This window comes from Pleurodeles waltl, chromosome 11 (assembly GCF_031143425.1).
Source record: "Pleurodeles waltl isolate 20211129_DDA chromosome 11, aPleWal1.hap1.20221129, whole genome shotgun sequence".
Classification (NCBI taxonomy): Eukaryota; Metazoa; Chordata; class Amphibia; order Caudata; family Salamandridae; genus Pleurodeles; species Pleurodeles waltl.
This window is the reverse complement of record NC_090450.1, coordinates 51,833,479-51,846,974: the sequence shown is the minus strand read 5'-3', so window position 1 is coordinate 51,846,974 and position 13,496 is coordinate 51,833,479. Positions and strand designations below refer to the sequence as shown.

The 13,496-nt window shown below is 42.5% G+C and overlaps 1 protein-coding gene across 2 annotated transcripts in view; it reads right to left on the bottom strand.

Moving 5' to 3' along the window:
* Window positions 1-13,496, bottom strand: part of TMEM212 (transmembrane protein 212) — a 61,270-nt gene that overhangs the window by 15,637 nt on the left and 32,137 nt on the right. The window contains exons 2-3 of one of the 2 annotated variants that reach the window (XM_069213039.1): window positions 7,282-7,564; window positions 2,286-2,345 (exon numbers count right to left, since the gene is read on the bottom strand). In XM_069213039.1, the coding sequence (XP_069069140.1) occupies window positions 2,286-2,345; window positions 7,282-7,413 (192 nt within the window). In that variant the 5' untranslated portion in view covers window positions 7,414-7,564. The remainder of the gene's footprint in view (window positions 1-2,285; window positions 2,346-7,281; window positions 7,565-13,496) is intronic. The other variant, XM_069213038.1, reaches the window with a different exon arrangement.

Below are 13,496 nucleotides of genomic sequence, written 5' to 3'. Positions count from 1 at the left end.
CCTGCAAACAGATCAGAAGCAAAAAGAACAGAAAATGAGCCCACAGGGCCTGCGTTTGCAGTTTTGAACACCATTTTGACCAGGCAAGTGCACCCACTTATCAGGCCAAAATCTTCCTTTTTATTACATACGTGTCAGCCCTAAAGTAGGCCCTGGTTAGTCCCAAGGGCAGGCTGCAGTGTATTCAAAAAGTAATACATGCACTTTTAAGTTTAACATGTCCAGGTATTTAAAAATCAGTTTTTTTACTACTGGAAGGCCTATCTCTACCATAGGTTAACATTGGGATTACATTAAAACATCTTTTAAGTGTAATTTCCAATTGGGAAAAGATGGAAATGTGGAGTTTGGTGTCTCTGGACTGATAATTTAAACGCGTAATTTATGGTGAAGGCATTTTTTAAAATTATAAGTCTGAAAATGCCACTTTTAGAATTTTGGCATTTTCTTTTTTTAACCATTCCGTGCCTCTGCCTGTCACTGAATACATGTCGGGGGTGGATGATTGCTGGGCTTTTTGCATTCCCTCTAGACAGTCACACACAAAGGGAGCTGGGGTGTGACATTTTCATCCTGATGGCCCATCACCAGGCTGATGGCTCTTCCTGGACTAGATAGGGAGGAAGGAGCAGACAGTTACTCCTGAATAGGGCTGTGCCTCTCCTCACACAAAGGACTGCATGACCCATGTACATGATCTGGAGCTAGGGAAGGAAGGGCAAGCATCTTGTGATCTTCAAAGGCCTCTTTGAAATCTCCTGCACCTCAAAAGCACATTTGGGTGTAAGTACTGGACCCTAAACCGCACCAAATCAGATCTGTACTGGAACCAAGGATACTTTGCCAGGAAGAAGGACTGCTGTGCTGCCAGGAAGGTCTGCCACTTTGCAACTGAATTGTTGTTTTGGCCTACTGCTCGCTGTGTGCCATGCTGTAGGAGGGTCTGCTACTTGCTTTGCTGTGCTGGCCTGCTTCCTGCTCCTTTTTGCCTGAAGTGCGAAGGACTGGACTTGCTTTCTTCTTCCTTAAACCCAAGAATTTCCAGGGGCTTCTCAGCTTTCCCCCTGTTCTCCTGCAGTCTCAGGGACATCAAAGACAGATTGCAAGTCTCCTGGTGATGCTGGACTCTGCCCTGTGTGAGTCCTACCCTTGCCTGAGGTGCCTCCCTCCAGTACGGGGCCTTAGAAGTGGCTTTCCTGCAGCTATTCACTCTTGACGTTGACGCATCAGGGACTTTTGTGCCAATCAGAGCTGAAGCATCTCCCCGCCGACATCAATGCAGCAGCATTGGATCCACAGTCTCCTCGGCACGACAACGACACTCGGTGTGGATCGACGTCAACGTTTTTTCTTTCACTTCAACAGAGGTTAACAGTGATTCGTGGCTTTCTTTGCTCGGCTCAACAATGACACAGTGGATCCTCAACGTCGATAAAAGCTTTATCGAAGATACTGTTACAGCAGGACCTATCTGGGTCCTGTAGCCAGCTTAACTTCCATCACAGTCAGCATGGATTATGGATTTGGTTTGCTACAATTTCCCTTGGTCTCAAGTAACCTTTTGACTATTAATGATTTCTAAGCACTGTTTTCACTTTAGGGCCTCATTATAAGTCTGCCAGTTGGACAAGGAGACGGCCAGACTCGCGGTGAGGAGACCGCTGCAGAGCTAGTTGTCTCGCCACCATCCCCATTATAAGGTTTCCACCGGCACAGATTAATTTCGGGTGTGGATCGGATTTACCCGGAGTAGGAGTGTGGTCCCTACTTGGACAGGGTGCAAACCTCCACCAAATAGAGTCACAGTTTCTAACAAGTAGCAACATAAGAATTACCACAATAGCCTTGCCATTGGGGTGTTTTTCTCACTAAAAACAACTTAACCAGTTTAAATCATGAAGTTCCATAAATCTTAACCTTCACTGGAAAGTTACAACAAGCTAAATGTGTACACTCTGAGGGGCGCATATGGAACATGCTAAGTTAATCAGCAATAATAAGAATGAAGTGTGCTATTGAATATTTTCCCAGCTTATAATTCACAGGATCCATTCGTAGAATGGTCAGGTCAGTCCTATTTTATGCTGAGATGTGTGGCATAAAATAAGCAATTGGTTTTTGATTGCTTTATATGATTTCAACAAATGACAATTTGTATATATAAACTTCAAATTACACGTACAATTGTAATAAGCAATGACATGACCATAATGGGGAAATGCAACAGACGTACCTCAGTTATGCTTATTTTTATATTATAGTCTTTGGGTATATTGTATATTTACCAGTGATCTTTGTGTCCACTCTCTGTACGCCAAGAGCAAAAGTACTCCAACAATAACTGCCTGTGGGAATAAAGTACTAATTCAGGAGGAGCACTAAAACAGTAGTCATTTTATTTGATGGACATGCACAAACAAACATTTATATATTACAGAATATGAAATAATTACTGTAATTATCTATGAGCCACAATTACATAGGAAAACCACTGTAATATCTTTTCTCACTTTCAAGGAATCTGCGTCAAACTTGCGCACACATTTTCATCCACCTTAAGAGTTTTTTTTTACAATTTCATGTACCTTATTTAAGGTAAACAACTGCCAAGTGGGCCATTGTTAAGTTTGGAATTATAGAGGTAGATTTCTTGTTAGACTTTTCATCCTTGGTGTGGTTTCCCCTAACATTTTGCCTCTGTTTCCCAGGTTGTTGTTTTGTGCTGGACTCTGTTTTTGCTGTTTTTGTTACTCTGGGCACTTTACCACCGCTAACTAGTGCTAAAGTGCTCCTGTATAAAATGTGTATGCAATTGGCTTTCCCTGATTGGCACATTTGATTTACTGGTAAGTCCCTGGTACAGTGCACTAGAGGTGCCCAGGGCCTGTAAATCAAATGCTACTAGTGGGCCTGCAGCACTGGTTTTGCCACCCACATAAGTAGCTCTGTAAACATGGCTCAGACCTGCCACTGCAGAGTCTGTGTGTGCAGTTTTTAAACTGTAAATTCGACTTGGCAAGTGTACCCAATTGCCAGGCATAAACCGTCCCTTTTCTTACATGCAAGACAACCCTAAGGTAGTCCCTAGGTAGCCCCAAGGGCAGGGTGCACTGTTAAGGTAGGACATATATTAATGTGTTTTGTATGTCCTGACAGTGTAATACTGCCAAATTCATTTTTCACTGTTGCAAGGCCCGTCCCTCTCATAGGTTAATATGGGAGCTACATTTAAATATGATTAAAGTGTAGATTCCGTTTGGGAGCGGATAGACATGTGGAGTTTGGGGTGTCTGAGCTCACAATTTAAAAATACATCTTTTAATAAAGTTAGTTTTAAGATTGTGTGTTTGAAAATGCCACTTTTAGAAAGTGAGCATTTTCTTGCTTAATCCATTTCTGTGACACGGCCTGTTGGTGGATAACCTGTCTGGGTCAGTTTGACAGTTGGGCTGGTTGCACCTCTCACTCGAAAGTGACATAAAGGGAGCTGGGGTGTAGTCTGCATTTCCTGATGAGCCATCAGTTCTAGGAGGGAGGGGAGGAGTGGTCACTCACACCTAAAAGGGCTGTACCTGCCCTCTCACAATGCAGTCTCCGACCCCCTGGTGTGTGTCTGTGTCTGGGGCCTGGCCTGGGCAAGCCAGGATTTCACAAACAAGCCTACTTCAAAGGGCAAAATGTGTATAAGAAGGGCACCCAAAACCACAGACTTTAGATAACTTCTGGACATCAAGGGGAACCTCTGCCTGGAGAAGAGCTGAAGAGCTGAGGAAGAAGAGCTGCCCTGCCTGAGACTGTGCTTTGTGGAGCTATCCTGCAGTTGCTGCTTCTACCTGTGCAAGAGGACAAAGACTGGACTTTGTGTGCCTTCCTGCTTGTGAAGAAATCTCCAAGGGCTTGAACTAGAGCTTGCCTCCTGTTGTTGAAGTCTCAGGGACAGCAGAGACTTCTCTCTGCCAGCACCTGGAGCCTCTGCTGAGACTCTGCTGAGACTCCTACCCTGCCAAGTGGTGCCCATCCAGTTTCTGGTTCTCAAACCTGGTCCTCTAAAATATGAAAACAATCTTTGATAAACGTTTTACTCTGTGAGTAAAAAGTAAAAGTATGTAGTCTCAGGCCTATCTGTCACTACAAAATATCTATGCGACTACCCTTCTCACAGTAGAGTGGGGGGAAATATAAAAATACATCTATTTGGGGGACATGGTTTTCACTGCAAAATGAGGGCAAGAAAACCTCATTGACATCATATTCCTTTCATAAAATAGAAAAAGCTCTTTGAGGGGACCTGACGTTTTCCAACATAAAGGGGATAAAAAAACACATCTATGGATGTGCCCATTAAGCACAATATACTTTCATCCCTAGGGCAGTTTGATTCCATCCTCATGAATATATTTTATTGAATTATGCTCCTTTGAGCATGCTCTCCTTGTAACGATGAAACATTATGGTGCAGCACAGTAGGCCATTACTGCATGCCCTGGTGGATCACTTACTTACCAACATGCTTGATGAATCTCCACATGCTTTTATGAAAAAACCTATTTGGCCCCTAACATTATCTTGGAAAATTGTTATGCAGATTGAACTATAGCATATTTGGGTTCTATCCATTTAGACACTTTTAAATGTTAACATTGAGATATTCTAATGATGGGGGAAAGGGAACTCCTGCAGAGCTTCTGATATCATCCCTCCAGAACACTAGTGGCACTAATTTAACAGAAGAACATGGAATGAGGCAAATGTTGCTATTATCTTTACTTACAAGTCTGATTTGTGAGAGTCCCAATGGCCTTGAAGCTCTAATCATTGCACAAAGTGCTGCAGCTTTTTGGAGAATGGGAAATTTCAGTCCTGTTTTTTAATCATGGCTAGTGTCAACTCACAACTGTGAAAATTAAGCCAACACACTCTTAACCTTATCATTCAAAATATTAGTATTTTAGGCCCACTGACACAATTTACAAAGTTAGGCCCATATTTATACTCTGTTTCTGCCGGATTTGCGTCATTTTTTTAAAGCAAATTTAGTGCAAACTTATCTCCATATTTATAATTTGGTGCTAGACCCGTCCAGCGCCAAAGTTATGGAGTTTGAGTCATTTTTTGGACGTGCAAACCTACCTTGCGCTAATGACATGCAAGGTAGGCGTTCCAGTGCAAAAAATGACTCCAAGGCACGTGCGCCTTATTTATCCTCTGGCGTCAAAACGAATCACAGGATGAGGCGGGCCTTAAAACATGGCGCCCAGCCGGATTTGCGCTGTTTTTTAACGCCTGGGTCAGGGCAGGCGTTAAGGGACCTGTGGGCTCATTTCCATGGTGGGAGACCATGGAAGCAGTCCACAGGTGCCCTTCCCTGCACCCAGGGACACCCCCTGCCACCCTAGCCTACCCCTGGAGGACACCCATGGAAGGGGGGACCCATCCATGGTAAGTGCAGGTAAGTGCAGGTAAGTATGATTTTTTTTTTTTTAAGTGGCATAGGGGGGCCTAACCTGGGCCCCCCTACATGCCACTGTTCCCAAAGGCCATGCCCAGGGGACAGAAGTCCCCTAGGCATGGCCATTGGGCAGTGGGCATGACTCCAGTCTTTGCTAAGACAGGACTCATTTCAATGGGGGTTGTAGTCAAAAAGTGGCACAAGTCAGGTTAGAGTCAATATTTATGACTCTAACCTGACTTGCACCATTCTTTGGCGCAGAACCCCCAGTCTTCCCTTCGCCTCCGCTGCCCGGTTAGTGTCATTTATTTTGACGCTAACCAGGCCGCAGCGCCGGCTAACCTTATTCCATAAATAAGGCACCCGGCTGGCGCGTTGGAATGGCGTTAGCCGGCGGTAAACCTTTTGACGCAAATCTGCCCTGGCACTAAGTATAAAGCGCCAGGGCAGATTATATAAAGTATAAATATGGGCCTTAGTGCTCTCCTGCTTGCATTCGATAAGACAAGTAGACCAAGGAAGATGTTCCAAGTGTAGCTAAGTTGATTGAAGAAATGGGTTAGCCTTCCACCCACTATCACATATCTCACTGAACTGATGGAGAAATTAAGCATTTCAGACCTGAGAATTAATAACCCATAGAACATGTAAAGCATGAAACCCGGCGCTCCTTTAATCAACAGTAAATTAAGACTGTGAAGCAATATGCTCTGAAACACTGAATATATGTTAAGACCTGCTAAGCCTTTCTTTCTTCTCACGAAGGAATATATGGCAGCAATTCAACCTCCTATATTCAAACTAACCTACACATAGAATCTCACATATTTAACATTTTCAGATGTTAATTAAAACTTTAGGGCTTAAATACCTCAGCTTCCTCAGTTCCATAGAACTCTGTATGATTTCAATTCCTGTAAAGAAGCTTGCACTGAAAATGCAGCTTCGAATTGCGCATGTTTATATTTATAACTTTATAAAAAAATGTCATAACCTTAAAAGCAATTAGCCAATTATGATATTGAATATAAAATTGTCATTACCATTTTGAAATCATTATCTTTTACTTAAATTAATCCTTGAATATTTCCAGTATTTATTTTTCCAATTTTATAAAGAGCTTTGGCTTCAGGTTTGAACATCATAGCCATTACAGTTAATGTGATCAAGTCATGTTTAATTCTTCTTCGTTGCTTTGAAACTTAAAGTAAATTATAAAGATTCACATTTTCATGTAGTGTGTCTATGTGTCCATCTTATGAGTATTCATTGATCCAACCCTGGCAAAGTGTGCCTAAACTATATAGTCAATATGTAACTTATTGTGCCTTGGGTGTACTTTTTTGCTAGCTGTCCTGATACATCTTTAGAAAATTTGTTATAACATTCATTTGTTCATAAGTTCCAAGCACGAACGTTCCCAGATTCGGGAGGCACATTCCTAAACATGGCATTAACAATTAATATTTGCATTTCATTATGTAATTCTCCTTTTAATTTCTATTTTTTTAAAACAATACGTTTAGGTATTGAAGGCATTAAGAATTCCTCAATATTAGCAACACCTGAACATGTTATGTGATGGGCAGTGTTATTCAATCTGAATCTTGTTAGGTACAAATACTTGAAATTCGAAAGTTTAAATCTGATTCACTTTTGTTTTCTAAAGATGGTGCAGTTGACAATGCTATATTATCAACAGTTGTGTTTGACCTTACTACTTGTTGATCTGAGCTAAGGACAGATTGTTGTTCTTCCATTTCATTAGTAGTATTTGAGAATGACACATTCTGTAATAGAGTTGTCAATGTGCACATTCAGCGGTGACTTACGTAACTTGCACTGTTCCCCTGTATAGAATAAGCCACTCGATATGGCTGTATCATGTCCACAGAAATCAATGATGTTCTTTTTCTCCTGGGGAATAGTGGTGATATCACCCTTCTTGTTCCTTTCGTCCTCATCGCTGATACAGATCTTGGCAGCTTGGCTGAACTCTTCCTTCAGTCCCAATACCTTTACTATAAGTTCATCATCCTTAGGCAGCCAGCCGGTCACTGGATTTGATGCTATAGTTGTAGTATGTCAGAGGCTATCCTGGGGATGCTGCAAATCCTTCAAGAAAGCAAGATGTGATTAATCATGTGGATCCCTTCATCCTGGAAGGAGATGTGCAGTTTAACAGTGCATGTCTTGGCATAATATTTAAATCTCTGTGCACTCTGTAAGTTGGATACTGATGATCCATCATTATCTAGAGCACTCTTAATGACACAGTTCAAACTGAGCCTACATTGTTGTAAGGTGTTAAACTGCAACTTTAGAAAGTACTTCTGCAGGTAAAAGCTGCTCTTGATCAGAATTAACTGTATGTAGTCTGCCCCTCTCTACAGAGCCTAACAAGTCTTTTCGGACTGTGTGACCTTTGACTTGCCTTGGTGCTGGTGCCACACCCATATGCATCATGCACGCTAGTGACCTCTAAATATATATATATATATATATATATATATATATATATATATATATATATTAATCTACTATTAAGCAGACTGATGTGGTCCAGGCACACAATTTGGAAGGGGCATGCTGTTTTCTCCAGTGGAGCTTGTGTGAGTCTCAAAAATGTACAATGGTTTATTTCTGGACATATTTCACACTGTAGTACATATTGATTTGCATGTTTTGGCATCAATGGGCAGCAGTAGCGCTTCTCTGTTTGTCTAATGTTGCTGACACCACAGCATGCTCACAGCCTATCCTTAATGAGCTGGGTTTATTAGGTTTCATCAGCTATACTGATTTGGTAACCAGCATTACCCTGATTTAGGAATATTTCCTGTAGGGGGTTTATCTTGTCCTAGGAAATAGATACACACCTTCAGAAAGGCAGAAGGTGGGGCTTTTTAACTGAGTGATGGCTTTTTACTGTCTGATGCTGAGTGTATATCAGGGTTGTTCATTGTTTTTGACTCAGTCATTACCTGTTTGTTGGTTTTCTGAAGGGTCTCCATCCCACTCCCACTCTGCCGAAAAAAAGGACATTATTCATGTGGCAAGTTTTAAAGTGTGTTGTCTTTCTGTCTGTTTGCAATGAACTTCTGCTTTGCTTACTCGGTGGAGCTGCAGCTCTGCTGACAGCCATTGGTACACTCAGCACATACATTCCTGATGTGGCAGCCTCACTTGGGTCACAGACTGTTGGCAGAGGTCATTGTGGCAGGTGGAGCTCATGTTTGGCAGTTGAGGTCTCCCAGGCCAGTTGCAGATGGATACTTGGTCAAGGTAGTTGCAGCATTTAGGCTGGGTCAATTTTGGCAGTTGCAGGTTTTGAGCAGGTGGTCATGTCTGGCATTTGAGGCCTCTGGGGTCAGAACATGGCATCAGCAGCTCTTCTGCTTGGGGCGGTTCCTATGTCGGGCAACGGTGGCACCAGTTTTTTGGGCACACAACATGACACTGGACAACACAAATTGCCTATTGCTTGAATGGCGATGTTCAGTTCACAGCAAGTACTGCTCTGAAAGACTAGGACACCCTCAAATAACCAAGGTTACTCTTGGCTTCACTCCCACTGGCAGCCATGTGTTTCTAGGTTCTCTTTATGCTGTTAACATCCTGGGCTCCTTCTCCAGGATAGTTTGTCCCACTGCTTGCCTAGGCACTCTCCTTCCCTCTTGAGCAGCATGCAGACAGGCAAGGTGATGGATCTCACAGCAGGTGGCAATGATGCCTACTCTGAGCAGGGGTACCAAAATCAAGTGGACAATGAAGTGTGAGGTCTTTGCACCTTGTTCTGCTCAGCCTTCCTGAAGCAGTAATCAAGGACTGATAAAAAGGGAGGGCCCTGCCTGCAGACTCACCTTGGAGAAACACAACAGCTTGACCACGCCTACCATCTACAAAATGCAAACTGCTGAGAAAATCAAATCAGCAGCCTTTTGCTAACAAGGACTTCAATAAATTTCTAAGGGTAGCACTATCTTCACCCTCCCCTACATCAACGGCTAGCCCTCAACATGGAGAATGGTTCTAATCCTGTGGTTGTAATCCACATCAGTGGCTAACCCTTTTATGGGGCATGCTTGTGCTCCTCCAGGTCACACTACAGGTTGTGACCCTCACATTACCATGAACAGGCTTACGGCTGTGGGCATGTTCTATTAGGGCATTCACTGGTCCTAAGTAAAAGTCGCAATACCACTTCCACATGCGATCAAGCACTCTTGGCAGGGGTGCATACCTGTTTACAATACAGGGGACATTTTAATCCAAACAGCCAATTCAATAGAAACGTTTATACATCAAAATACTTTAAATTATGTAGATATAGTAACCTCTGGTGCAATCATGCTAATAAATACACTATGCCTGTCATAACATAAGAACCGTAATCAATCTTTTCATCTAATGACAATACCCTGTCCACACCCATGATGGGTAAAGCATCCAACTTCTATTCATGTAACTCTATTGCTTTCACTCATAGTAGCACACCACGGTATTTTGTAATTTATATTGTAAATATGCTTTAATCTTGTCGTTTTGGTATGACTGCTGTTGACAGGGCATCTTACTCAATTAATTTATCTAGCCTCGTAAGCATCTATCATTGTCTGTCATACTAAATAATTTTACATTTGTCATTCATAAACTGACACGCACACATTATATGATCTGCATCCAGATCAGAATTTATAACCCAATATAGTTTAGCCAAAAATTCGATTTCGTAAAATGTTAATTGTTTTTTTGATCAATTAAAATGGCATACTTTTTCATGGAAATAATATTAATTTATACATTGTTTACTTTGGGTATGCAAACCTTTAAAACTCTGGAAGAAACGTTAAACAAATATATTGTAGAAATCGTAAACACTGGAAAAGGCTACACATTAAAGAATTCCCCAACCATAAAGGATGATTTAAGTACTTAAAACAAACATAAATGCTAGCTATAGACAGTAAATAAAATACCCCAAAATACATCAAGAATACATTTTCACCTAATAATAGAACAAAAACAAAACAAGAAATAGCTAATCTAGGTATTACGGTACTAGGATATGACAGCATCCTTCAAGCAGATACCATCAGTACATTCTTAAGCTACTTAAAGGTAGAGAGGCCATGGGGTGGTTGCCCACCTCCCTGTTCCACATCTACCTTCTACTGCTGCGTCCGCTAACGTAGTGGCAGACTGCAATAAACACGACTTTGATGTTGCAATGCAAAAGCAGATGATAAGAAGGGACAGGAGGCACTAGACATGCAAAGACTGGCCAGAAGCCTATCCCTGCCACATTTCACCGTGGCATTTGGCTAGATTCTGTAGTGTGGCTCATGCTGTTTTTTTGATTGTGGGATACTTAGCTAAGCTCGGACTATCGACATTTACTTTCCTGTCTCAGCTGCTGTGCACAACATACCACAAAGAGACAACTGTCTTGCGACAATGACAGTCTGTTCACAAAATCTGACCAAGGAAAAACTGGGCAATGGGGAAGACGTCACCTCATTGTGCATTTACTGCTATCACCATCTGCAGGGGTACTCTTTAATACTCAGTATATCTTGCTTGCAGAACTCATCTCTATCTGTGCGTCTGTGCAGGTAGGTGAGTGGTCTTCAGAGTCTGCCCCTCACAAATACGGCTGCTGACTAAATCAAAAGCTACCCAGCAAATTGTGGTACCACTTGGAGTAGAGACAAACCAGACTTCCTAAGTATTGGTGCGTAAAAGTTGCAGATGAGCCCTCCACTGCAATGAACATTTCTTTAATGAACTCTTCTGCAGTGGTGACTCGCCCATTAGGATTTTTGGGTATTTCTCTCTGCTGATTAAAACCTTGTATACTGTGTGCATAGTGTGTGTGTGTGAGTGTGTGTGTGTGTGTGTTTGCACAGTGAACATGTAATACCTGTATGGTAGTAAGAATCTATTTATGTGTGAGTTGGCATACTGAACACAATGGGATCCATCTTCAATGGCTTTGGTTTGACATAGCACAAGACTAAGGAAAACAACAGTTTCCACCGACCGTGGAAGTGTATTACCTGCATTCCTGTGGCTGGAGGCTCAGGCTAGATATCCAGATGGTGAAGTTAGTAGAATGAAGATAGGGCTATATTTTGAAATTCCCTGGTGACTTCATTAGCAAAGGTCTGTAGTTTAGTCCTTCCAAAGCACTGTCATTTAGTCGATGGTAGGAGTAAGATGTATGCCTGCACTTTCTGATCAAGGTGATAAAGGTATTAGGTCAGGCATGCCCTTTGGTCTGCCCCTGATTACTACAAGAAGACAGGTGGAGAGAGATCATACTTCATTGTGTCCATGCTTTGAAACGAGAACCCTTTCTACTTGCCATGACAAGCATTACTTTACATAAAGACTATCTGGAGAGCAGCCTGGAAACACATTTGAAAAGGAAACAACCAAAGCCATTTCGGAAACATAATATAAGGAATTCACATCCCCCATGTGGAAAATGTGTATAAAATTAGGAACCAAACCACACCATTTCTTTCAAGTTCTTTGTAGCTAAGAAATTGAGGGGCATATTTATGAGCCCTTCGTGCAGCAGTTGCATCTCTTTTTGTGATGCAACATTGGCGCAATCCTTGCAACCATATCTTTGAGGCCATGCAAAGCCACTTTGTGTAGATTTGAATGGCCTCATAGATATGGAGTAACGCAAGGGCAGTGCAAATCGCTGTGTTGTCTTACTCTGCACAAGGGAGGCGTTCCATGGCTGTTGCGGTGGGTGTTCCAATACAACACCCATAGATTTCGATGCATCCCCAGCTTTACCAATCCTGGTATACCTGAGGAGGCACCAATACCTTAAGCCTCCCCAACTGAGCTGAACAAGGAGAAATATCCTTATTTCTCCTCATTGTTTCTTCCTTCTATGTGTGCTGCATTCTGCAGAGCACACAGAAAGCGGAAAAAGTCTCCCAGGATTGTTTTGTGCAGGAAGGTGTCCCTTCCTGCACAAAAGCAATCCTGCATGCAACACAGGCACCCTTGCACCATGGTGCAAGGGTGCCTGTGCTGGCGCTAGGCAGTCCATTGTGCGCCAGCACAGGTGGAAAGGACAGGAATGTGCCGTATTCCTTAAATACAACTCATTTCTGCCTTTTCCAAGTGAAGCAGGGCAGCAAGGTGACTTACCAAATCAGGCCCTGAAGGTTCCCAGAGTAATTGAAAGATTGCTGTGTGTGCAGGACTGGTGCCTGCCTGACAGCCAGACTCCCTAAGGTGACAGGTCATCACCTGAAATCTTTGTTCATGCTGTTTAATGATGGAAGAGCAGAGTGTCTGGATAGTGCCTGGACGCCTTCCTGCCCCAGAGAGAGGAAAGAAGTCTGCTTGGCCATGTACGAGGAGAGAATGTCAAGGAGGAGAAGGCCAGCATGTTCAAGGCATGATGAACAACTAGAAAAAGGGATGTTATCACTAAGGGCAGCCAGGAGACAGAAGGGCTTGCACTGCCTATGTGATCACATCAAATCATTATAGCCACTGAGTCCTTGTGCTTCCAGAGGGTGAGAGTGGTTACCAATCACTCCTCAGTGGGATTGCTCCCAAATAATTTAGCAGTGGTACCCGGAGCACTCTTCTCTTCCAGTCGTCCAAAACCTCAAAGCATCAGTCTCTAAATATATTTTAGAGTTCTTCTTTTTTCACTCGTCCATTCTTGCCAATACATGTTTCATCATTGATGACTTTATCAGGGCTAGAAAAGCATATAGTACATATTAAAATACAGTATTCAAAAGTAACTGTCTATATTCTCCCAAGCACCAGGGGACATGCTTAGAAACAAGGAAAGTGGCGCAAAAGAGCCTTCCAATCAGGTACTCTGTCAGGAAGAGTATCATCAAATACAGTAGAAGCAAAAATCTTAGGGGCATATTTACAAGCCCCTTATCCCACTTTAGCTCTGCCATTGCATCATTTTTTTGGCGCAAAGGCGGCGCTTAGGTGGCTTTTCTGCCGTGCCATATTTACAAACATTGCACAACTTTGCGACCCCATGCGC